Source organism: Lampetra fluviatilis, chromosome 31 (assembly GCF_964198595.1).
Source record: "Lampetra fluviatilis chromosome 31, kcLamFluv1.1, whole genome shotgun sequence".
NCBI lineage: Eukaryota > Metazoa > Chordata > Hyperoartia > Petromyzontiformes > Petromyzontidae > Lampetra > Lampetra fluviatilis.
Genome location: NC_136305.1, coordinates 1,688,547 through 1,716,329, shown reverse-complemented (window position 1 = coordinate 1,716,329; position 27,783 = coordinate 1,688,547). Strand labels below are relative to the sequence as shown.

At 50.4% G+C, this 27,783-nt stretch overlaps 1 protein-coding gene across 1 annotated transcript in view; it reads right to left on the bottom strand.

Moving 5' to 3' along the window:
* Positions 1 to 15,665, bottom strand: part of OLA1 (Obg like ATPase 1) — a 67,305-nt gene extending 51,640 nt beyond the window's left edge. The window contains exons 1-4 of the mRNA XM_078870832.1: positions 15,597 to 15,665; positions 13,033 to 13,132; positions 10,335 to 10,478; positions 7,913 to 8,040 (exon numbers count right to left, since the gene is read on the bottom strand). Coding sequence (XP_078726958.1) covers positions 7,913 to 8,040; positions 10,335 to 10,478; positions 13,033 to 13,127 — 367 coding nt within the window. The 5' untranslated portion in view covers positions 13,128 to 13,132; positions 15,597 to 15,665. The remainder of the gene's footprint in view (positions 1 to 7,912; positions 8,041 to 10,334; positions 10,479 to 13,032; positions 13,133 to 15,596) is intronic.
* Between the last annotated feature and the right edge of the window lie 12,118 nt (positions 15,666 to 27,783).

The window sequence follows — 27,783 nt, the reverse complement described above, 5'->3', positions numbered from 1 at the left end:
CCAATGAGACGTTAAATATGCCGTGCGGGGAAAAAAAATCTACGCTAGAATTAACCAATTATGGAGCCCCTGACTCGGACATAAATTTTCAAAATTGACTCAATTACGAAAGCACGGCGGTGTTATGCACGCGTTTGTTAAAGGGACAAGCACCGCCCAACCAACTCCACCTGTCCGCGCAGTGGGCCGCTCCAAGTTACACAGGAGAGGCATCGATCACAGTGGAGCGTTCCGATGTAACACAGGGGGTGTTGTGGGGCACAGGAAACCTCCTTCCTCGTCCTCCCCAATACGGTGTGCACCTCCACACAAACCCTCGCGCGCTCCGCTCACCGCCTGAGAACATTAAATCCGGCCGGGCATCTACGGCTTGACTCTGCCAATGAGAGGGGGTAAAAGGAGAAGATTTTTCATGTTTGACTCAATTAGCTTTGGTGTCTCATCGGCAACACGTGCGCACATGAGACCACACCATCCCAACACCCCAATCGCCCCACCGGCTCCCGATCGGATCCAAAATTAATTGCAAGATCACACTCACCCCGTCTTCAAGTTCCTCTGTGGACTCGCCCCTGCCTACCTCTCCCACCTCACTCTAGATCCTTCTTGCACACTCTCCTACCTCTCCCCTCACTCAACTCCCCTCCCCCCTCCAAGCACTCTCCGCTCCAGCAATGAAGGCTCTCTGTCGGAGCACCCAGTCGACCTTCGCTCAGCGGGAGGTCGCTCGTTCTCCTCTGTTGCCCTCATTGTCTAGAACTCCCTTTCCCAACCATCTGTGCGGCCGTCTTCCTTCCCCATGTTCAAGTCCACGTTGAGACCCTTCCCTTTTGTCTTCTGCCTATGACCGGATTCCCCTTCCTCTCTGACAACGATCTGTGCAGGATCTACAGATGCGTTTCCATTTCGACGATACGCAAGTCCACGTTGAATTGTGTCGAGCAGCGTGACCGAGCGTGTTAACTACGCGCTTAATGTTTGTAAAATTGACAACGAAATCATCTCCCTGCTTAATCGAACACATCACAGCGCCATGGTGGCCCGGAGCCAAAGGTAGAAATGCCACAATCTCAGCGTGGGGAGCGTCAATGTCCGGCAGAGGTCAATCTCTCAATTGTTATATGTTACAACCCCCAAATGGGGACTGGAACTCACGAGATCACCCCGAGTCGTGTAGCGAGTTTGCCAATCATCAACCCCACGAGGTGCGGAGTAGTCTGGCCATCGTGCCCATTTGGACGGATACAACTCGAGGCATTTTTGGTGACCGCGAGAATTCGCGGGGGGGAATTCTCACGGACGGCTACGTCCAGCGGACAGCGCCGGATCTCTCACCGCACACTCGGCGACGGCGACTCCTTATCGGCCACTATTGATGAACCGTCTGCGGGCTTTTTTTCTTTTTACCACCGACACACCGCCGCCGCCCCCCCCCCAACCCCTTCCTCTTTTTCTCGCGTGCGACCGAAGGACTGGCAGCTTGTAAAGGGGACCCTGGTCTTATCGGAGAGCTTGTCTGTAAATCCAGCGAGTGGCCAGACGCCTCTCCAAATGAAACTGCCACCCCGGCTTCTGCAGCTGCTAGAAATCTGCGGCAGCCTCGACACTGACCTCTTGCCAAATCCCCCTTACGCACGTAGCCAACTGTGCTAATTGGAGGTGCGATTAGCACATTGCATTACAATGCAATGTGGATATATATATAGCGTCTAAATGCAACACGTGTGCCTTGTCGGCCTTCATAGGCACTGGCTGACAGCACTAGTCCGGACACGTGCGTATCCATAGTGGGCTGAAGAAATCTTCAAATTGAAAATGTCAACTCACGAGCCAGAATGAAGACAAGACCCATGAATTCGAGAGCATGCACTGCAAGCGAGAGACATCAAGTCGACCGTTAATACAAGTGGGGCATGGGCTAGGAGAGCCGGCGATAGGCCACGGTGTCAAGACGACCGACGGAGGTGGGAGCCCAAGGAAGAGAACGTGCCCGGGATGACGTCCCACCGCGGAAATAGATTCTTATTATTTCCCTTCTACGTGACTTTACCGAAAGAACCAATAATATGTTGAGATGTGGCGAAGGCTTGGGGAAACCTTCACCCAGCAGTTAATAAATCAAGGCCGTTGAAACTACACTTTACACAGTGGTGGCATAAAAATTACTTATAAGTTGAGGCTCGCTCAACTTTTTTCTGTGTCAATAAAAAATAACGAAGCTCTCGGTCTTATTGTAAAACGAGCGGCGCTTTACACACGACTATCCCAGAGGCTGTTGGCGAGCCATCGAACAAAGATGGTCAGTGCATGGCATACATTTAGATGCACTTCTGCAGTCATCTGGAATGCTCTTCCTACCGATATTAGGAAGCCACTGGAGCTATGCATTTTTAAATCTGGAGTGAAAACTAATATCTTTAGAACTGCTTTTTATATTTAGTTTGATGTCCTTCCCCCACACCTCCGCTCAGCATGGTTGGCTACGTACGGCGCGAAAGAGGCTCAAAATGCGAACACACACGTCCACAAGCACACCCATCCGCCAATTTACTTGCGAACGAGCATGAGCCGCCGCGTAATCGCGGCGAGAGTCAAACCGCTCGCGGGTGACGTGTCGGTGAGACAGATGGGGCGGAGGGCGCCAGGTACAACTCTCCCCCTCGCTGCGCCACGCCCATGCGGGAGACACCCCCCCCCCTCTTTGCACGTGGCTGAATAAAGAGCAGCGTCTATAGGTGTGTGGGTGTCCAGGGAGAGCGGAGGTGCAGCGGTTAGCACGCTGCGCGACGAGCCGTGCGACCCCAGTGACGATTATTTGAAGCGGTACAAGGTCTCCCCTAGGTCGACTCGGCCTCAAATGAATACCTGGTGCGGTGTGTAAACATCGCCACTAGCAAGGGACAAAGGCGTGGTGCTGGCCACCCACCCTCTCGTGTGCCGTATCGGCCTTCATCAGTGCTCGCGAAAGCACTTACTTCAAAAGTCTGTTCAGGCTACACGGGAGATCTTTGTCTTTGTCCAGATGAGCTTAGTCAGGGAATGGCATTAGCTGATGTGTAGTGGATTTCTTTGATGCCCTCCATTGAAATTACTACAATGTAATCAATGTTTTGTTGATTCGTATGTGAACGATGATATGTTGTAAGTAATTAGCTATTGTGACCCCTGCAGCCAATAAAGGCACTACAATGTATCATAACAAACAAACAAAAGTATTTTAATCTTGAATGGAATCACGACTCCGGAATCACGACCCCCCGCCCCTGAATGGAGAGACAAGGGCGAGCGCTTGTGGGAGCCGGACGCTGCTGCGCTCTCCACCCTCGACGTCGTCCAGACGCAGAGAGAGAGAGTGAGGGGCAGATGGGGGAACATCCCCCCGTGGCTTCACCCCAAGCGCAGGCACTCACTTCCCCCCTCGCTCTCTCCCAAGCGAGCGGCCCTCCGGGAGTCGGCCCCGCCAACCCCAAACCTCCTTTCTCCCACAACCGCCACCACCACCACCACTACGGCTGCCACCCCCCACTCCGCTCCAAGCCGCAGCGTCCCCGACAAAAGCACCAGCTCGCGTTATCTGGCGCGGACGGTCGCAGGGGAAATCAGCTCAGCTCCGATTAAAAGGAACATGCGCTGGGCGTGTGAAGCCACCAACCCCCCCCCCATCACACCTCCCACCTACCCCCGCCGCACCATGGTGTCACGTCGCGCCCTCCACGCGCGCTCGTCCCAACCTTCGCACCGCGCCTCACCGAGCCGCCGGCCCCTCCCCCCGCGTGACCCCCGCGCGAGCGTTGGCGGCGCGCGATGGCCTCCGGCGGCGGTAATTGCGACGCGAGGTCGCGTCGGAGACGTGGCTCGCGCCGACGCTCGGCCGAGCGGACAGCGGCTAAATCCCGCGACGGAGACCCCCACGCAAAGGGGGGCCGGCGCGGGCGGCAGGCCTAACGAGCGATTACGAGAGGAAACTTCGGGCGCACCTCCCCCGCTCTCCCCCACCTCACCCCTCCTTGCGCGCGATCATCCGTGCATAATACGATCGCTCTTTCTGGCGTGGTTTAGAGGTCATAGCGCGTGTTGCGTGGAACGATGTCCGACATTTCGCGACCCGTGAAGGGAGCTTCGTGCCGAGCGGCACGCGGTGCAACGCGAGAATACGTGGGTGAGCCTTACAGCACAAACGTCAACGTTATTAATTATAAAACTATTTAAAACTATTTTTATTTTACCAGGTAAAGCCAACTGAGCTACATAGCTCTTTTTCAGAAGCGACCTGGCCACAAATTAAGTGGCTTATCACGCGGAAATGTGTTTAGAGACAAATACTCGAACGCACATCTTTCTAATTGTGGAAGCAGAAACCGGAGGACCTTGAGAAAAATCCACACGATTACAGGGAGAACATGCAAACTCCAAATATACAGGCGTCAGAGTCGGGATCGACCCCACGACCTCCTGTATATCTCGCCACCATAGTGGACCTATGGCAGGGGCCGGCTCTATAAGCGCACGAGCGTCACCTGACTACACTCACATGTACACTCCAGCAAAGCCGTTAAAACAAGACCGTTAAAAAGATTAATACGTCGTTATATACTTTGGTACTTTGGAATATTTGTTCCAATTTAGAGCACTTATTATTATCATTAGGCAAATCATTCGCTGGCTAAATGCGGTACAATGAAATTTCAAATTACACTGAAATTAACTGCAAGTGAAATCATTATCGGTTTATTACTCTTAAAACAACATCAAAATAATTAGATCGGACTCGCAGATTTAATTAAGACGAACCCTCGGAGCTAAGTTTCTCGTTTAAATTACATCAGGATCACATTCCTGCACCATCAGTGTCACTCTTATTAACGTCTGCTAAGTTGCATAACTCGTGACAAACGCTAAGCCCATTAACATCACTCACTCCGTGCAGTCATTTCCTTAAAGTAATCATATTTCTCAGCCCCCCTCCAGGACGAGCTGTAACTCTGCAACATTGTTACGTCAAGAGAGGGGAGGGCAGAGGAAGAGGAGGAGGAACCCCACTTCTTCGGTGTAAATCACGGAATCGTTCAACGGGCTGGCGACCTGGCAGCGTCAGCCCGCGAACGTGCACGAGAAAACAAGAAGAAATAAAAACTACTTTTATTAAAACTCGCCTTCTGCAGTCACCCGCCCACTGGCCGTCCATCACGTAATAGCGGCAATTTGGTAACGTCGGCGTCGTTATTACGTGAAATGTGTCCTTTTTCAAAAGTTTTTTTTACGTCAACTGCACCACGACATTAATATTAGCGTTTAAGAAAATTGTGGAACGGAGGATCGAGGCAACATTCGAGAACGCCGCGCGCTGTTCAGGCACCGAAGGTTGTCGGACGATGCGCAGGCTGGAAAAGTCCAAATTGAATGCGTGAGCAGCCAAGTACGGCAATTAAAACTCACGCCACGGCCACCGGATTTATAGTTCGGACGGACCAGCAAACCAACTGCATGTTCAGAACTGGCTTTCAAAACGACAGCTGTTTTTGCCGTCATTTACGATTGCAGTCCTAGCGAGCGCCCGATTGGGTTGGGTGGAGTTCTTCAGCTTTTTCCAGCTCGATAAAAAGTGACGATTACACACAGGGCGCGAGATCCAGCGCTGTCCGTCGAAGCCGTCACGGCGTTTACAAATTGCAGCAGTTCGCTCGGAGATTGGCGCTCTTTATTTCGCCAGCTGTCACGCAAGGCTCGCTGGTGCTCGGGGTTTGGGAAGGCTCGAGGCCTGGCAGCGCTTTTTAGTGAAAGTGACAAACCTGCCACGTGTTTAAAAGCCCCGGGCACGCGCCCCAACATTTTTTTTTTTTTAACCAGTCCCATCAACCCCGCTTCTGCGCCAATTAAAACGGCACTATTGAGCAGCCTGCCGCTTAGCGTTCATTAAGTCCCCCTCCAAGTGTCTCAATCGGGCCGCAGCGAATCAGGCAGAAGTAATTAACTGGTTCGCTGTTTTAATGAGCCCGGGCGGCAATCAGGATTTGTTAAACAAAGCGGCCGTTTAAAGGCAGTTTGTATTAATTCCCCACACTTCCCCCCTCTGGCCCTGCCTGCTCGCATGCCCATCTCTCTCTCTCTCGCTTGCCTCCTCTCAGCCACCCCCCCCCCTCCTCTCAGTGTGCGTGTGTGTGCGTGTCTTTGTCTGTGATGGTGAGAGGTAGTATAGCGGTTAGTGCGCTGCGCTACAAATCTGGCGACACGAGTTCGATTCCCAGTCACGACTAACCAGCAACAATTATCTGAACAAGTCCTGGGACTCCCCTAGGTCGACTCAGGCACAAATGAGTACCTAGTACAGTGTGTAAATATCGCCACTGGGGAGACAAACGCGGCGAGGCACGGTGTTGGCCACCCACCCCCTCGTGTACCGTGCCAGTCCTCAATAGGTGCTTGCTAACAGCACCTGCCCCAACAGTCTGTTACAGGCAATACGGGGGATCTTTGTCTTTGTGTGTCCACGTGTGTGTGTGCGTTTGCGCGCAGCAGCAGGGGGGGGTTGGTGTGTGGGTGTTTTTGTGCTGCCTGCTTTATCCTTCGCGTCTCCGCATCGATCCCGTTGCCTTGCACTCTCGCCTTATCGGTCGCGGGCTCCGTGCACGAATCTCCAATGGAAAACAAGTCAATCGGAACAATCGGGAGGTGGTCGGCGCACACGCACACACACACGCACACACACACAAGCGCGCGTGCAACCACGAGGACGAACGGGCGAGCGGCCAGGGGAAGAGCACCGGTGGAGGAGGTGGAGTGGGGGGGGGAGGTGCGGTTTAACCGGGGTGGGTGGCTGGGTGCCGGCCTGATTGGCAACTCGTCCGCCACAATAACACCGAGCGGGGGAAGATTAAATTCAGGGCTTTTTATCGGCGCTGATTGATTGTGACAGGGTGAGCGGGTCCCGTTCGCAAACAAATTACGCTCCCCCTGTTTAACGAACCCGGCTCGAGCCCGCCAGGGTCGCGCTCGCCTCCTAATTGGGAGCCGCCGTAGCCGCCGCAGCCGCTCACCGAGATTTTGCCGCGGCAAACAAATTGCGCGCGGGAACGCCGCTTCATCGATTGCACGGCACCGGCCTCGCGCGCGTGCGACGGTGTTTGCTCGCGACGGCACCGAGCGATTAAATCATTTGAACTGTGCGTGAAATGTAATGGACTCGCGTTGGCAGAGGCGGAGGTTGCACGAACAATGAGCCGGAAGGCAATTGCGGCGAGTTGCTTGGGGTCCGCGTTTGTATCAAGCTCGCTCGGTAGCTGAACGGCGACGTTGTGTTGTTGCTGTAACTTACTGACCCGCTCATACTTGACATCTGTTAAAAAACGCTTCGAAGCTCATCGGATTCCTTCTGGAGTCTAAATAAAGATTCTGATTCTATATTTGGCGATTGCGTTTGTTTCGCCCTCTGTCGACCCGTTCCGATGCCATTAACCACCCGTCACAGCAGCTACGCTCCAAATTATCGCTTGCACAGTCCGCCAAACGAGCGACGGACGAGACGTGAGAAGGAAGCGCGTCATCATGGCAACGCACGTCTCGCGCTCAGCAGTCGCTGTCGGCAGACCTGCCGCTTGTGTAGAATTGTGCATTATTTTTTAAACACAACTGCTGAGATCCCCGCCAACCCCGTGCTCCGTGAGCTATTGGCCTAAAACTGGCTTATCGGTACCACCCAGAGTGGCAAATATGAACAATGATTTTCTTGAAGCATTTAATCTCTAGATGACAAATACGTATAAGCTTTCCGTCCACGGTGGACACTGCCCATGGTGCACATTGGTAGCATTTGCCACCCCAGGTGGTAATCAACCAATCCCCTCGGCTCAAGGGCTCTGGCAAACTGTGTCCATGTGCGTGCGCGTGTCCGTGTGTCCCCACGGCGCATACGCACGTGTCATGTGGAAGATGCTGTCGCAGGCGCTGATGTGGGACAAGAAGGCGTTGCCGAGGCCCTGGCCGGCGTGGGCACCCTTCACCAGCCCCGCGATGTCCACCACGTTCAGGAACGCCGGCACCTTACTGTGTACACGCACAGAGAAAATAACATGAACAAATAAATCCCCTGTATAACCTTAACGGACTGTTGGAGTAAGTGCTGTAAGCGGGGGTGGGTGACCAACACCACGCCTGGCAGCCTTTGTCTCCCAAGTGGTGATATTTACACACCGCACCAAGTACTCATTTCAGGCCGAGTCGACCTGGGAGAGGCCCAGGACCAGTGCAGATAACCGTCACTTGTGTTGGCCGTGAGCGGGAATCGCACTCGGGTCCCCGGGTTTGTAGCACAGAGCGCTAACCGCTACACTACCGCTCTCCACACAGACAGGCAGGTAAACACACACACACACAAACCCGGTGTTTGTTTATTTGTTTTCCTACTCGAGTGCGGAACAAAGGTTTGCTTTAACGGCCGCGGCCACTCCCCGCCGCCGGGCGGTGACGCTGGAGATGGCCCAGGCGGGAGAAGATTAAATTAGCGGAGATGGATGCGTACGGCCCGGCTCTAATTACACGGGGCGGACGTCTCGGCGGGTCACGCTAATCAGCAGCGCGCCGGCGGCACGGGCGGCTGGCGGGATGCAGAGCGAGAGCCACGTGCTCCGGCATGCTCCGCGCTGCTCCGCCACGATCCATCACGCTCCATCACACGGCATCAAGCGACATCACGCGACATCAAGCGACATCACGCGACAGTCGCACTCCATCGCGATCCGTCACACTCAATCACGGGGCACCACGTGACATCACAGACGATCATGATCTATCACAATCCGTCACAGTGCATTACGTTACATCAGGGCACATCGCACGTTACGGCGCACTATCACGCACCGTCACATTCAATTACCTTGCGCCATGCTCCACCACGCTACATTACACTGCATTACACTATTGCACACTGCATTACACTTCATTACCACGCCACACTACATCACAGGGTACCACACCTTGTTACACTACATCATGCAGTTTCACGCTACAAGGAGCAATCCTGTTCAACTAGCCTGAATTACAGGCCACCAGTCTCTACTGCACCCTTTATCAGCATGCTGCATTACTCTGCATCATGCTACGTCACCTCCACACCACCCCACATCACATTATATCATCTGCATCATGTTCTATGATGCCACAGCATGCACCATCATGTTCCATCACCGTGAATTACACTCCACCACAATCAACCACACTTCATCCCATCACACGACATTACACTACATCACACTACAGCACACATTACCCTAAATCACTTCGCATTAGGCTACATCACGCCACGCCACCGTACGTCCCTCCCCATTACACTCCCATCGTTCGACACGCAGAATCAGAATCTAGATTTTTTTCTGGAGGAATCCGATGAGCCACAAAGCTCTTTTTCACAGATGTCCAGGAGGGGCACGGGGTCATAACGTTACAACAACAAACAATACAAAAACACACGATAGGAGTGCAAGTACAGGAAAGGTAAACAAATCAGTAAACATACAAATAAAACAAATCTACGTTTATACTGGTAGGAACCACCTGGTTCCACAAGCCCACAGGGGATTATTGTGTCCGTCTGTCGTGCTTCCAAAAATGGGACGGGTCGGGCTGGATGGAGAGGGGAGGGGCTGGGTGGAGAGGGTGGGGAGGGGCTGGGTGGGGAGCGTGGGGCTGGGTGGGGGGTGGGAGGGGTGGAGCTGGGTGGGGAGGGGCTGGTCACCCCGTGGTGCCCTTATAAAACTCAACGTTTAACCTACTCACGCCGGCTTGTGCCCGCCCTCACAGTCGACCATATTTGCGGAATACACCACGCCGCCGTTGACCCTGGCCATTGACCGAGCAACCCAACGTTCCTACCAGCTCTCTCCGCAGGAATGTGTTTTCACCAGCTCAAGCCCACTGGGCTTTCACTTTATTTCTCAGAAGCGACCCGGCTCTGCAGCCGTCACGTGACGCCAGACGGCCAGTGGGCACGCCGACAGCAGGGGGGGGTGACTAATAATAAAATTAAATAATACTCCATTGTGCGGGGGAGGGAGGCGTTGGCGGGAGGGGGGTGATAATGGTTCGTCTTTCACATCGTGACGGCGAGTGTTAACAGTTAGTGTTAATAGTGAGTGTTAACAGTGTTAAGGGTTAATGTTAACAGTTAGTGTTCAGGGTGAGTGTTAACGGTTCGTGTTCAGGGTGAGTCTTAACGGTCAGTGTTAATGGTCAGTGTTAACAATTAGTATTAACGGTCAGTGTTAACGGTTAAGTGTTAACGGCGAGTGTTAAGGGCGAGTGTTACCGGTGAGCGTGCGTACCACCCGTACGCGAGGGCTCACCTGAGCGGCTTGTGGTACTGGCACAGGAAGTCGTATCTCGGGTCGGGAATCGGCACGCGGCTCTCGTTTGGGTCGATGGTGCAGAACGGAAAGTTCTCGGCCGACGCTTGGCTCTTCGTCAGCACGTTGAAGAACGTCGACTTGCTGCGGAAGGAAAAAAAACCCATCAGCCATTTAATTAAATACATTTAATTTGATTCAGCGAAGGGCACCGAGAGGGGGTGGACCAGCGCGGTAGTGGTTAGCGTGTCGTGCTGTAAACCTGGCACCCCTGGCCACGGCGAGAGATATTTGAACCGGTCCTGGGCATGCCCCCCTTCGCCAAACTGCGCTGAGCAACGTGATGAAGTATGGCCAAACAACTGCTATGAACAATAGATGTGGGGAGACCATCTAGCGGTGGAGTGATAAAATGCAGTCTAGTATAATACATCACGACGTGAGAACTGCCACATTCAAGCACTCGGCTCCTTGCTCCAATGGGCATTGTTGTGCCACTTACTTGCATTGGCCGCCCAGTCATTGGTGGAAATTATAAATTCCCATTGCCTTCCCACAAAATGTTTGCCATTTTATCCACCCCAGATAGATAATAGGCCGGGTCAATTGCATCGACTCATACAACTAAATTAATTGGCCAATAACGACACTCAGAAGTGTTTGTATGTGCATTTATTGCACGTTACTGCCAGCAGGAAAGCAAGTTCAGATGCCGTAATCACTGTAAGACACGAAAATGTTCAATGAAGTCACATGTGAAAAATGGACATTATCAGCCATGCTCTAACCATTCCTGGATGAAGGCCTCCCCGAAGCTGTGGCCATCCCCAAAAGTCTGGCGTTGCAACAATATTGCCGAGCTCCTACATTTGATACGATGTATATGCTCCATATCCGTGGTGGGAATTATCTCGACCCTGTTGCCTCCTTTGACTGCCACTCCGTTGTTCGTCGCGGCCACCAGCCATCGTCACTTTGAGTGACGGTCTCGGGACGCTGCGCTTTAAATACACCGTCGCTATAAATGAGCACAACGGAGGTCTTATGAGCAATACTAGAGCGCACTGGGCCAAACGTGTGGAGCAGCAGCAGCTGTTTGTATAAATAGCTTCCCACTTTTTTTTTACAGCGAACTTTGCAGTCCTACACAGAGCTTCCTTTTGGGTACTGCCCCACCCCAAGGCATCACCATGGCTCGCCCAAAATAAATAAAGTCAAGCATTTCCACCCGTGCTCATTACACTGGAAGAATTTTCATTCACATTAATATAGTATAAAAAATATATATGCATTGCCATCGATTTATTCTTACATTCGTGATAAAGTGGTGCATCGTAGGCATATTATGATTTGAACCTCATGGCGGGACCCCGGGGTCCCATAAGCCCCCGGCTCTCGCAGAAACTGCGTTGCGACGTCATTTTACGTCTGTTAAAGGCGAACGATACGGCAATCTATCCTTCTAGACGAGCTCTACACGATGCGCTAATAAGAGTTTCAAAGTTTTGTTTCTTCTGCGCATTCGTCCTCGCTGCGCTTGGACGACATGAAAACAGAATGATCCGCGCCAGGTGGGTCGCGGCGATTATGTGCGCGGTGGGACAGTTGCCAAAAATAAATTAATTACGATTATGACTTCCGTTTATTCGGGACCCCAGGGTCCCGCCACAAGGTTCATTTGGAGCTTAAGAGCTTTACTTTTATCTCGTTCACACCTCTCACATTTGTGTGATCGTATACTTCGGATTATAAGATGCTCAGAAAATTAAAACGCACCCCAAACTCTGGGGTCATTTTTGAAAAAATGTGTTTGATAAATCTGGAGAATGCAGAGCGAGGGAGAGCCATCTTCCAGAAGATGGCTATGGACGCGCTGCTTTCCAATGGGGAACGGTGCCTTCTGGAAGATGATTCTGCACGGCTGATGGCATGGCGATGGAGAGTCATTTCCCACAAGTGGACTCATAAAAATCGTATTAAAACAAGTCTTTCAGAAGATAATACATTCTCTGGAATTTAGGAAACATCGCCAACTTTGGCTTTAAAATACAGTGGCAAAAAGTGCATCTTATAACGTAGGGAATAAGGTATACGTCTCATTTTTCAGTCTCATTTGTTATATCAGCCTTGAGTGAAATTAAAGAATATAATTCAAATAACAATTTACAGTCCTTTGCCAATGTATGTATATAGAACTTATTTCGCACCGTACGTAGCCAACCATGCTAATCCACAAATGGATGAACACCTCCCCTCGCCAGGTTGGTTGAGCGGGTTGAGTTAACCATAGTTCACCATGCTGGTCATTTTGGGTGAGTGAAGTGGCCGGGAATTAAACTCAGGTTGCCCGGGTTCATTGCATAGAATGCTAACCCAATGCACCAATGATGCACCCATCATTTGCATTCAGTGTAAATAGCTGACGCTTAGAGAAACAAATTCCATGCATGTATTGTGAGCATAATAGGTGATTTTAATAGAATTATCAATAGTTGCAAGCCTAATATATTCACACAAGTTTTTATAGTCAGCCGTATGCTGTTGACAACTGCATATGATGTCATACAAATATCGTACAACTAGGTCAGCTGGAAATTCAAATCAAATATCGCTTAGTCACAAACGCAAATTTCAATGGAAGACGGTCTTTTTTATTTCATAACAAAACAACAAAAATGTAGAACAAATGAGTATTTACCCGACGTTCGGCAAGCCGACGATTCCGATCTTTAGCGACGTCCCAAAGCGCCCGATGATGGGCATGGGTTTGTCTTCAGCTTTCTTTGGTGCCATGGTCTCTGAAAGAACGCAAACGACCGTGAATCAACAGAACCGGCAAATTCAGCGTGTGCAACATCTACCAATGGGTAACTGTTCAGCCCATCTCTTCTCTGGGGTCAATAAATCAGGATCACCTTGTGGGAAAGTCCGAAGCGGTTAGCATATGTATAGATAGACATTTGTAATTTTCAACCATAGGGATGCGGAGTTTCCACCACAGGAGATGAATGATGCTGCGTCAATGCTCATTTAAGCAGGAAAACAAGTTGACTTTTTTTTTCCAATGCCGATTGGGAAACATTCTACTTCTATCAGGAACCCACGGTGTATATGGTGCACAGTGCAGTCTACAACTATTAACCACTCAACTACTCTGGCCTCAATCTCTACTATCAAGAAGGGCTATTGCCTGAAACATCACCTGTTATATATGTAAATTTTTCCTTTTAGGGCAGTGTTATTGATGTATGTGTTGAGTTTGTGTGGACCACCAGTGCCAACGCAGTATCAAGTGTTTAATATCCTTCTTAGGGTTGCTGCTAATGGGTTTGAGTGTCGTCGATAATCACGTGTTAAAAAGTTATGAACATTTGATAATTTGGAACAAAAATTGTGTTACACAGTGTAATCATTAAACCAAACTTCACCAACCTGCACTGACCAGCGTGGTGAAGTAAGGTCAAACAAGATCCATGACCGACACATCTTTGTTGAGAACTTCATCTTGCAACGGACTGACAATGAATGCGCGACAAACCACCACATCTGAACGTTTCCTTGTGGTTTGAACGTTTGCGTTGCAATCGAGTTCCGTTAATAAAATTTAACCGGATTTGATTGTCAATTTCATGGCGTTTGGTTACAATAATCGATTCTGTAAACAATTCTGTTGAGAAAAAAACAATAATCACCAAGCATAATCTAACTAGAACACTGACTCGATTGGCACGTGCATGCAGACCAGAGATTTGTAGGTAAAAGGATGGTGGGGATCACACCATTTTCATGGTTTCATCTGTGCCCTGAGATTCTCAAGATCTGCTTGGGCTGAAAGGTGCCCCATTTAAACGACAGTAGAGCACTTGAGTTTCTCACCCAACTGCGTGGACATTCAAATGTTAACCCCTTATGTGTGTGCAGGTTTCCTGACACATCAAAATAAATTCCACTTTCCTACATGGCAATGGTTACAGGATTCTGTCTGTACCGTGAATGTCCATGTGCCACTTCAATGGTTAAATAAAGTACATAACTGCATACATCAATAGTTAAATAACAGACACTACCGCACATTCTCAATGATTAAATAAAGGCTATAAATTGTTTGTTAAATAAAGGAAATCACTGGACACCTCAATGGTTAATTAAAGTGGCACCACTTCATACATAAATGGTTACATTATTAGCAACTAGCCAATAGCACGTCTAAGGACGGGTGTATATATTGCAATTAATCTGAAATATTCAATCGAAAATAATTACCCGCTCATGATTATTAATGAGGGGTGGGGGCCGGGTCCACACGAGTGACGTCATCACACCATGATTATTGGTGAGGGGGGTGCCCCATGTGGAGTGACGTCACCCGCTAATGATTATTAATGAGGGGTGCGGCATTTGGTGGTACGTCACGCGCGGGATACACATTCTTGGCTTATATTACCAATATTATTGAACGGCTAAATGACACTGCCAATGGTTAAATAAAGGACAGTGCCAATGGTTTAAAAGGCACCGTCAATGATTGGTTAAAGGGTACGGCCAATGAACGCTGTAAGACTACCAATGCATTCTTAACGGAGACTTGGGATGCGTTGTTAAATAAAGGAAATTGTCAAATCGTGGTCATATAAAGGACGCTTTCAATGAATGACTAAATGGCACGAGCAATGAATAGTTACATTGACACTGAATGCATGGTTTAATAAAAAGGAACACTGCCAATGCATGGTTAAATAAAGGCCACTTTGAATACATGCTTGAATAAATCATGTCAATGGTTTAAGTACACCACACCATATTGGTTAAATAAAGGCGGCCAAGGAATACATCAATGGTTATATAAAGGCCGCTATCAATGAATGGCTAAATGACACACGCAATGAATGGTTAAATAAAGGACACTCCGAAGAAATGGTTGAATAAAGGACATTATCAACGCTGGGCTAAATAACAGACACCATCAATGAATTTGCTAAATAAAAGACACTTTCAATGAATGGCTAAATAAAGCACGCATCCCCAATGGTTAAATAAAGGCCACCATACGCCCACGTGCCCTCACTCCCCGCTCGACTAGCAAGGCCTCGCCGCCCCGTCCGGCACACCACGGGCGAGCAAGGGGGAGGCCCCACGCCGACCCTTGGGCCGTAGTGGAGGGGGGGGGTCAAGGGAACCCAGCTGGAGCAACGGGGGCCCGAGGGGGGACCCGAGGGGGGCCCGGGAGGTACCCGAGGAGACGCGGGGAAGCCGCTCCAATACCTGCGGGTGCCCGGAGCCCTCTGATGCGCGCTGCTGGAGGGACACGTGACCGGCAGGGGGGGGGGTGTGACGCGCGGTGACGTCGCGGGCGCGTTTGCAAAGGGGGCGGTGGCAACGGTGGCGGCCACGTGGGGTTTGCGCCACGTGTTCCCAGCCAAAGGCGCAGCTCTGCAACTGCTTGTCGCGTGCCACGCCACTGCGGTGGCTGTGAGATGTTAACTACCTCGCCTGGTGTGCAGGAGGTCGTAGGTTCGATCCCGATTCTGACGCCTGCTGCTGTATATTTGGAGTTTGCGTCTCTCTATCTCTGTGAAAAAGAGCTTCATAGGTCATCGGATTTCCCCTCCAGTCTCAACAAAGATTCTGATACCGATATTGGGACGATTGCCTAATTTCACGTGGGGGGGGGGGGGAGGGCAAAGACAAAGATCCCCCGTATAGCCTTAACAGACTGTTGGGGCAAGTGTTGTTAGCGAGCACCTAAGAAGGCCGGCACGGCACACGAGGGGGTGGGTGGCCAGCGCCACGCCCAGTCGCCTTTGTCTCCCCAGTGGCGATGTTTTCTTACGCACCAGGTATTCATTTGAGGCTAAGTCGACCTAGGGGAGGTCCAGGACCGGTTCAAATAATGGTCACTGGCGTTGGCCGTGAGCGGGAATCGAACTCGGGTCGCCAGATTCGTAGCGCAGCGCCAGCAAGGTGCGGCGATTCTTCAAAAGTCCGAGGCACAAACCCTCGCCTCCAAATCGCGGGATCGCTGACGCAAGCCACCGCGCTCGACTAACAGTCAGCCACGGTCTGTCTACTGAACTCACCAGGGACTAATAGGTGGTAACTGTTCCTAGGCAGATGAAAAAAAAATGTTTATCAGCAAACATGTTTTAAATGTAATTCTTCTCGGGCCCTATTGTGCAAAGGACAGTCTCCAACTCGTCTCCACCAGTGCCGGATTAAGCTCGTGTGGTGCCTGTGGCATATGTTATGAAGGAGCCCTGAATAAAAAAGAAACACATTTTTAACTTGCATAGTAAAATAATTGTATTTTTTCATTTGCTACACAGCCTTAAACACCCAGTCGTTCATAAAAGTTGAAGGCAGTATAGTACTATGGTAATAGAGCAAGTGCAGAATCACTGAACCGGAATTGATAGCTTGAAAGCATTTAGCGCGCGGGGCCCTTGAAAGTGCGGGGCCCGTGGCTACATTTGTAGCGACTTTTGCCCCTAGGAGAATCCTGCACTGGGCTCCACTCTAACCCTCTAGACCAGGAATACGCAACCAAAAGAGCAAAGAGGCACTTTTTTTTATTCGGTAAAAAAATAAACTCCGTATTCAAGATGCGCAATGCACGTGAATGATGCCACGAAGCAGCAGTCATTTAAGAGCCGCATGCGGCTCCCGACCAGCAGGTTGCCGACCCCTGCTCTAGTCCCTGTGTTTACGTGCTGTGAAGAAAAACCATTGCCCGAAACGTCACCTATTATATATAACGAATTTCTATAATAGTGACGAACGTGCCGAGTTGAATAATTTTGTCTGGGTGAAGGAAAGCTCTCGCGCATAATTTCTACAATTGTCCACATCAAATGCATGGTCAAATGATGCAAACAAAAAATGGAATCCTCGTTCACTGCATCTTGGGCTAATTCATTCAGAAAACACACGCATCATCTTTTAAAATGATATACTTGTTTTTAGGAAGGCAAAAATCATGACAATATGCCCATAACCCACAATAGCCTCACCGAGTATCATCTGGCCAAGTTTAGGCGAGTCCTGCGATATTGAAATGCCTGGCCGCGACGGTTAACAAAGAATGTGGGTGCCTGTGGAGTCCAGAGAAAATCCACCACGCACACTAAGCTCACAGCTCCGCACAGATAGATGATTCAGGAATCCACTATTTTACTGTTACACTTTACACACATGAACTGACTGATTTCTAAATACTGGACAAAGATTTTACGTGTATCCTGTATAAGCTTTTGGGGAACATGTTCTTCGCCAGCACCGATGAAGGCCGCCACTGCACTGGAGAGGGGTGGTGTGGCCAGAACTACGCCCGACCACCTTTGTCTCCCCAGTGCTAATGGATACACAATAGTTTAAGGCCGAGTTGACCTAGGGGAGGCCAAGAGCCGGTTCAGATATTCGCTTCTGATGTTAACTGTGATCGGGAATAGAACTCGGGTCGCCAGGTTCGTAGCACGGTGCGCTAAACCTCTACGTTACCACTCCCAAATTACTCACACAAAACAACCGCCGTTCGCCACTAAGTGGCTGTGACGTCACCACGGCGTTTGTGCCAGGCTATGTGCACATACTCGGGTGACCACACAGATACCCCGCTTATCGGCACTAACGCCCAGAGCTTTATTTAGGCTGGAACAGTCCGTCTGGAACGCTGTTCCTGGGATAATATTGGCATGCCACATCCATCTCACATTATTTTTTACCGAATACAGTGTATATATTATAAACCTCTTAATAGGATTATAGAAATATAGGGTACATTAATATAGGATTATGATGTATAGTCATGCCTTGTATTCTAGTTGTAGTGCCTTATGCCGTTATTCTCTGCTCCAAGCCAGCCTAGCAGCTTTCCGGAAAATATCGAGTGGGAAATTAAAACTCTGGTTTCATGACATAAAAGCGTGACAAATGATGACACGATAAGGCTCTAATGCGAGACCAGTAATTAAAGAGGTGCCTTCCCCTAACGAGACATCCATCAGCGGGGATCAGGGGCTCGAAGGTGGGGGGGGGGGGCAGCACGACCGCGGTGGTCAGGAGAGAGCGCAGAGGCTGGGTTATTTATCGTGAGTAGGGAGCGGTGGGGCAGTGTTTAGCGTACGGCGCTACGTAGCCGGCAATCATGGGTTCGACACTCGGTCACGGCAACATCGTAGGCGGCGAGCGCACCGGTCCTGGGACTCCACTAGGTTAACTCGGCCTTTCCTTAACGAGCACGCGACCGCGACGTGGGGCGGCTACAGCGCGCCTTTCCGATCTTAATATGTGCTCGCTGGGAGCACTTGCCCCGAACACCTGTTAAAGGCTATAAGGGGGATCTTTGTCGTTATGTTGCGAAGATCCCCCCCTGCCCCAGCACGACTGCCCATGGTCCCACTCCGTCAGTGTTAAAACAAATCGATGCGTGGGGTCGATGCAACTTAAACTTGGCTGATAGCAGCAACCCAGCATCGAGCTGGCCGTGCGTGTTGTCGTGTGCGCGTGTGCGTCCTTGTTGTGCCGTCTGTGCGTGTGTGGCGGTGTGCCTCTGCGTGGTTGTGTCCGTGCGTGTATTTGTGTTTGTCTGCGAACGCGTGGCGCTGTGCGCGTGCCTTCTGCGTTGCGTTTGCAATGAAGCGGGTGCGTTTGCGCACACACGTGCGCGCGCACGTTAGACACACAGCACACACGCGTGCACGTTAGACACACAGCACACACGCGTGCACGTTAGACACACATCACACACGCGTGCACGTTAGACACACAGCACACACGCGTGCACGTTAGATACACAGCACACACGCGTGCACGTTAGACACACAGCACACACACGCGTGCACGTTAGACACACATCACACACGCGTGCACGTTAGACACACATCACACACGCGTGCACGTTAGACACACAGCACACACGCGTGCACGTTAGATACACAGCACACACGCGCGCACGTTAGACACACAGCACACACGCGCGTGCACGTTAGACACACAGCACACACACGCGTGCACGCGATGTCTCTCACACTCACGCGCGGCAGTGGAGGGATTCACACGTGGTTACTGCGCTGATCGAGCCGGTTTATTGAGCAGCATTGCGTTCCTGGGAGCCACTGACGAGAGCCGTGCTCCATAAACAAAACAGTTAAAATCATCCTCTCAAAGACAAAGACCCCCCGTATAGCCTTAACAGACTGTTGGCGCAAGTGCTGTTAGCGAGCACCTATGAACGCCCGCACGGCACACGATTGAATGGGTGGCCAGCACCACGCCCGGCCGCCTTTGTCTCCTGAATGGCGATGTTTACACACCGCACCAGGTACTCATTTGAGGCTGAGTCGACCTAATCCCGGGAGGGTGTAGGACCGGTTCAGATAATCGTCACTGGTGTTGGCCGTGAGCGGGAATCGAACTCTGGTCGCCGGGTTCGTAGCGCACACCATCCCTTCGCACAATACCGTCACGTTCCACCTTTCACACACCTGGTGCTCTGCGGGCCTTAATAGGTGCTCGCGGACACACTCGCTCCTACAGATTTTACGGCAAAACGTGTTGATCTTTGCGTGCGTGTGTATATATATATTCGTTTACACGTTAATGATACATGTATATCTGTGTATGTATGGATTGCGTATGCATTCATTTGCTTGGATGTGTATGTAAGGGTGAAGAACGGCGACGGTTTGAGTAAGGAAACCTTCAGCCAGCAGTGGATAGAGCATGGCTTACGATGATGATGATACGTGGGTATTGTGTGTGAGCGATTCAAGCGAAGTGGACACAATATTTGGTGACGCTGCTGCGTTGGCAAAGGTGCACGAGCACAATTAACGCAATAAAATAAACATATAATTAGGCGACGTTTCGGGCAAAGGTCCTTCTTCATAGCACACAGTGACAAGTACAGCTTGTCCCATTGGCTAATGCTATTCTTTGTTTGTTACGCCCACCTTTAAAGGCACCACCGGTGCCTCTTGGCGCCTTTCTTCGTGAATGATTCTCGGCTGTGGCGTCAGACAAAACAGGCCATCGCCTTGCTGATGAGACTGCGTAGTCGAAACCGGTCCGTGGGGTATGTAGATCCAGTAACAAAGCCGACTGGAATAACATTTGGTCTGGAAGTCCAAAGAGCCAAAGTTGTTATTTCATTTTATTGTTGATTAGTTTCCCGATGAAAAATAATATTCGTTTATTATTCATGCCATATATTATTTTTAGATGCATCTCGTGTTTTGCCCCGGTTCACTATTACATTAATAAATAATGTAATAAATAATAGATAATGTAATGCCGTATTCTGCGGATTATGTTTATAAGACGCACGATTTCCCTCTTCAGTTTACAACAAATGTTGGGAGTACGTCTTATCATCCGGTAGTTGTGTGTGTGTGTGTGGAACGAGCAGACTTGTACAACACTTTATTGACACCGGGCACAAGTTTGGGGTCCATCTTACAATTCGGAGCGTCTTATAGTCCAGGCAATACGGTGTTAACTATGATGTTCAAAGGCACAAATGTAATTTAAGCAAAACAACTCCTTGCGTAAGTTATTTTGTCCAAATCTACAGGAGAAAAAAAACACATCAACGTTTCGGGCCAATATCTTTCCCCAGGATTTCAGTAGCTTCGTCCAGCAGTGGAGTGACAAAGTGCTGTATATTATTAATACATAAATAAACCACGTAATTTTGACCTGTTTATACATTGAATGTTAAACTAATGTTGATTTTGCTGAAAGAGCAACATTTCCAGACCTGACTGCTGGCAGTGAGACGCAGGCCAACGTGGTCACGCATTTGTTGAAGCAAGAAGACGCTGGAGCGGTTTCGACATTCTGAGTCTCATCAGCAGTCAACTTTGTTCAATACATTCCGCAACACCTTTCACATTACGACAACAACCTCCTCCCCTCCCCCTCCTCCCTCCCCCCGTCGTATCGATAAAGAAGAGAGCCTGTTTCTACATACCTGCATGCAAAGATAGACATGTGCAAGGCGATGTGCACAACTGTAAATTGTCATCGCATCGGAGACAAAGGCGGGTGCATGGAGTTGTCAGCAGCAGCAGCAGCCGCTGCTGGTGGTGGTGGTGACCGTGGTGGTGGTGGTCGTGGTGGTGACCGTGGTGGTGGTGGTGGTGGTGACCGTGGTGGTGGTAACCGTGGTGGTGGTGGTGGTGACCGTGGTGGTGGTGACCGTGGTGGTGGTGGTGACCGTGGCGTCACGCCGATTTCATGCTCTGCCCCGCGTCCTCACGCGCCCGGGCAGTTTCGGTGGATGAGCCGGAATCGGGCGTCGCTCCCTCGTCCCGTGCGCCACCGTGTCGCGACAGACGCCAGCGACACACGCAGCAGCGGCCAGGTAGGGCACACTGCACGAGCGGGCGGTACACGAAGGCGAAGGTGCGTGCAGACACAAGCGTGCACACGCCGCACAAACACGTTGCATCGACAGCGCTTAAGCGTGCACCTGGACCAACATGTTTACCTGCGTTCAGCGCGCGTGCACGTTCGCACGCGCGCACGCGGCTGACTGCGTGTGCACCGTTGCACCTACACGCACAGAGGCGCGTTCGTACAATCGCGTGCGTACACATTTGACATGCAGCTGGTATATGCGTGCATACATTTAAAATACATACTGTTCATACAGTACATGTGTGCATGGTATGACAATAATCATCATCGTCGTCATCATGTAATAGCCCTTTTGTCTATGCACTGCTGGATGAAGGCCTTCCCCACGCCGTGTCGGTCACGGGGGCCTGGTTGACCATACTTCACCACGCTGGTCAGTAGTGCATTTTGCTGAGGGCCGTCGATGAGCACCGGCATGCTTCTAGCACGTGGTCAGGAGTCGAACTCAGTGGAATGCCCCACTGCTCACGCTTGTGCACGTGTAAAGTACGTGTGTGTGTGTATATATATAAAATGTATATAATTCAGACATGAAACGACACAGAAACAGCAAAAGGCTTCGCACACACACACTGCACGTTTAAGTACATGCACTCGCATGCCGGTAGCACGTCTGTATTGCTCACACACACACACGTACAGGCGACGTTTCGGGCGATGGCCCTTCTTCATAGTACACAGTGAGTATGGCTTGTTTCCTTGGCTATATTTAAACACTCGCAGCATTTTTTGCACACATTATTTCCACACACGCGCGATTATGAGACACACGGTGCCCACACATTCGCAATGTCCGCACGTTCACTATGTACAATACGAAACAATGTTCACGACACGTGCTATTCACGTATGCGTGCACACAACACATGTATATCATACACCTGTTATTTGTACAGAATGGCCATATATGCGCACTGTTAACAGCCACATCATTCTCACGCGTATGCATTTCCTAGGCACGTACTTTTCACAGATGCATACACGTGCCCTCATTCCTATAGACACACTGTTCACACGTGCGTAATACACACACACACGTACTGTCCACACATACTATCCAAACATACATATACATACTGTGAATGCAAGCTGATAATACATACCGTTAATGTATAAAGCTCGTATTTATATACACACGTAATGGTGAAACATACAGACGTTTTTTTACGAACACTTGATAATACGCACACACGTACCACTCTCCCACTCACACTCTCTGATGATACCCACACACGTACCACCCTCACACTCTCCGATGATACCCACACACACACGTACCACTCTCCCACTCACACTCTCTGATGATACCCACACACGTACCACTCTCCCACTCACACTCTCTGATGCTACCCACACACGTACCACTCTCTCACTCTCCGATGATACCCACACACACGTACCACTCCCTCACTCACACTCGCTGATGATACCCACACACGTACCACTCTCTCACTCTCACTCTCCGATGATACCCACACACACACGTACCACTCTCTCACTCTCTGATGATACCCACACACGTACCACTCCCTCACTCACATTCTCCGATGATACCCACACACACACGTACCACTCTCTCACTCACACTCTCCGATGATACCCACACACGTACCACTCTCTCACTCTCACTCCCACTCTCCCATGATACCCACACACACACGTACCACTCTCTCACTCACACGCTCCGATGATACCCACACACGTACCACTCTCTCACTCTCACTCTCCGATGATACCCACACACACACGTACCACTCTCTCACTCTCTGATGATACCCACACACGTACCACTCCCTCACTCACATTCTCCGATGATACCCACACACACACGTACCACTCTCTCACTCACACTCTCCGATGATACCCACACACGTACCACTCTCTCACTCTCACTCACACTCTCCCATGATACCCACACACACACGTACCACTCTCTCACTCACACGCTCCGATGATACCCACACACGTACCACTCTCTCACTCACATTCTCCGATGATACCCACACACACACGTACCACTCCCTCACTCACACGCGCCGATGATACCCACACACGTACCACTCTCTCACTCACATTCTCCGATGATACCCACACACACACGTACCACTCTCTCACTCACACGCGCCGATGATACCCACACACGTACCACTCTCTCACTCACACTCTCCGATGATACCCACACACGTACCACTCTCTCACTCACATTCTCCGATGATACCCACACACGTACCACTCTCTCACTCACACTCTCCGATGATACCCACACACGTACCACTCTCTCACTCTCACTCACACTCTCCCATGATACCCACACACACACGTACCACTCTCTCACTCACACTCTCCGATGATACCCACACACACACGTACCACTCTCTCACTCACATTCTCCGATGATACCCACACACACACGTACCACTCTCTCACTCACATTCTCCGATGATACCCACACACGTACCACTCTCTCACTCTCACTCACACTCTCCCATGATACCCACACACACACGTACCACTCTCTCACTCACACGCTCCGATGATACCCACACACACACGTACCACACTCTCACTCTCCGATGATACCCACACACGTACCACTCTCTCACTCACACGCTCCGATGATACCCACACACGTACCACTCTCTCACTCACTCTCCGATGATACCCACACACGTACCACTCTCTCACTCACACGCTCCAATGATACCCACACACGTACCACTCTCTCACTCTCACTCACACTCTCCCATGATACCCACACACACACGTACCACTCTCTCACTCACACTCTCCGATGATTCCTACACACGTACCACTCTCTCACTCACACTCTCCGATGATACCCACACACACACGTACCACTCTCTCACTCACATTCTCCGATGATACCCACACACGTACCACTCTCCCACTCACACTCACATTCTCCGATGATACCCACACACACGTACCACTCTCTCACACTCTCCCCACTCCACGCTTTGCGGGTCGTGGACGTTATTTGGCCATACTTCCCCACTCTGGTCAGTGCGTTGGCGTGCGTCTTATCATTGTTTGTAACAGCCAAGGCGGAGCTCCGCTCAGCACCAGTTCTCAGACGAACACCTACCCGGAGCGAGTGGTGTCAATTCCACGTTCCTTTGCTGGGTGTTGTCTCCGTGGGTAATCACTCTCGTGTCCTGGCCACGGCTCGCGTGCCTGCCGAGGGACATTGGACCATGGTCCTCGGTGCCCCCCGTAAATCTGAAGCGGTCATTTTCACGGATTTACACAAATGTATCGGAGAAGTCATAAACACTCTGACATCAATGGATAGACTGTATACAATGGACACACGGAAGCCAACGTCATTAACACGAGCACCAATAAACACGAAACATGTGCACGCCATACAACAAAAACATGACACAATCAACAGACACGCACACATTTAGATATAAGATATGAATCTATGTATGCTCACGTGCGTGTGTGTGTGTGTGTTAATTGCGCACGTGATGTGGACCACTCCGGGTGATGGGGATAGCGCCGCAGTGAGAGCATGAATATAAAGTGGTGGTGGTGGTGGTGCATTTACCAGAGACGCAACATTGTCACTCGCTCGCTAGCGCGTCGTGTGTGTTGGTTGACATGTAAATTGAGACGTGGCACCACGTGGCACCACGTGGCACAGACGGAACGAGCGGCTCGTGAGCCACGTCCCTCGCCGTGAACATCGCGCAGCGCCATGAACGTCTCGAGTTGTGATATTTAACATTGATATTGAACAACGGAGCCCGTCGGGGTTCGTTTTGTTTGTCGCTGTATTGTATCGCGTTTAAACACGTCTTAAACAAACACATATCCATCGTTTAACACGTAGGCTTTTGCGACCAATATTATTCATAATCAACGTTTTTTTGGGTTAGATCGCGTTATTTATAAATGTGTCGTAACCCTCCACCACCCGACACGGCCAATCAGTAAAAAAGTGTCACGTTGACAAAAGACAAATAGTTCACTGCTTTAACTTACCGGTGTGTTGAAGCGTGAAACCACAACATTTACAATTTTTGAATTCTGGCGAATTGCCCGATGATGCTGGATGCAATTACCAGCGAAACGTCGTACAACTCAAAAAATGTAAATGTTGTGGTTTCACGCTTCAACACACCGGTGGGCTAAAGCAGTGAACTATTTGTCTTTTGTCAACGTTACACTTTTTTACTGATTAGCCGTGTCGGGTGGTGGAGGGTTACGACACATTTATAAATAACGCGATCTAAACCCAAAAACGTTGATTATGAAACATATCCATCGTGTTGCCGATTAATAATCCCAACCCTAATTAGGAACGCGTACGTCATCTGCCCAGCACACTTGAATCAATAGACATTTAAAATAAATGCATTATTTGGTTTGTGTGTGTGTGCAGAGTAGTCCTTTGATAATTATACACTACTGGTTGAAGGGCTACTCCACGCCATGTGTGGCGTGCGTTTTTCTTTAACCATACTTCACCACGCCGGTCAGTGCGTGTAGGAGGAGGGGAGAGCCCAGGACCGGTTCAGATATCGTGGTGGCTGTGGCCAGGGCGAATCGAGCTCACATCGGTGTGTTCGTAGGCCGCCGCTCCCACATCATCATCATCTATACAGAGGCGCACGTTTATGTCAACTGGATTCTGAAAAATATTAATGACATGAACCCCATCTTGCTATTCATAATAAACTACAGATCAACATGACGAGTGGAGTGGGGCTTGGGCAGGAAGCGTCACGGCTAAAGGGATTTGTGCCCTCTGTTCGAGACTCACCACGGCGATGAGAGATGGAGCCCTCTGTGGTTGAGACTCACCACGACTATGAGGATGGAGCTCTGTGGTTGAGACTCACCACGACTGAGGGATGGAGCTCTGTGGTTGAGACTCACCACGACTATGAGAGATGGAGCCCTCTGTGGTTGAGACTCAGCACGGCTACGAGGAGATGGAGCTCTGTGGTTGAGACTCACCACGACTATGAGGATGGAGCTCTGTGGTTGAGACTCACCACGACTATGAGGGATGGAGCTCTGTGGTTGAGACTCACCACGACTATGAGGATGGAGCTCTGTGGTTGAGACGCACCACGGCTATGAGGGTGGAGCTCTGTGGTTGAGACTCACCACGACTATGAGGAGATGGAGCTCTGTGGTTGAGACGCACCACGGCTATGAGGGTGGAGCTTTGTGGTTGAGACTCACCACGACTATGAGGGATGGAGCTCTGTGGTTGAGACTCACCACGACTATGAGGGTGGAGCTCTGTGGTTGAGACTCACCACGACTATGAGGAGATGGAGCTCTGTGGTTGAGACTCACCACGACTATGAGGAGATGAAGCTCTCTGGTTGAGACTCACCACGGCTATGAGGGATGGAGCTTTGTGGTTGAGACTCACCACGACTATGAGCGATGGAGCTCTGTGATTGAGACGCACCACGGCTATGAGGGTGGAGCTTTGTGGTTGAGACTCACCACGACTATGAGGGATGGAGCTCTGTGGTTGAGACTCACCACGACTATGAGGGATGGAGCTCTGTAGTTGAGACTCACCACGACTATGAGGGATGGAGCTCTGTAGTTGAGACTCACCACGACTATGAGGGATGGAGCTCTGTGGTTGAGACTCACCACGACTACGAGGGTGGAGCTCTGTGGGTGAGACTCACCACGACTATGAGGAGATGGAGCGACGCAGTCAGCGCATGTGCACGAGCTATACGGTGGATTTTCGCATCGAAGATGATGGCCACTGATTGGAGGTAGGCCTTAATCTAGCAGTGAACTGAGCATGACCGACGACGATTGGACCGTTTACAAATTTAAAATCTGTGTGTGTGTGTGTACTGAGAAAACACACGAGAACATGTGGTGTGTATACAGGACTTATATAGGCGTGTGCATACGTGTGTAACGAGCGACTTCCGCGACACGTCGTGTCGAGGGTACTTCTTCTTTATTACTCACACTAGGCACAGCACAGGCCAACACTTATTCCTTCTCACACGGAGTACAA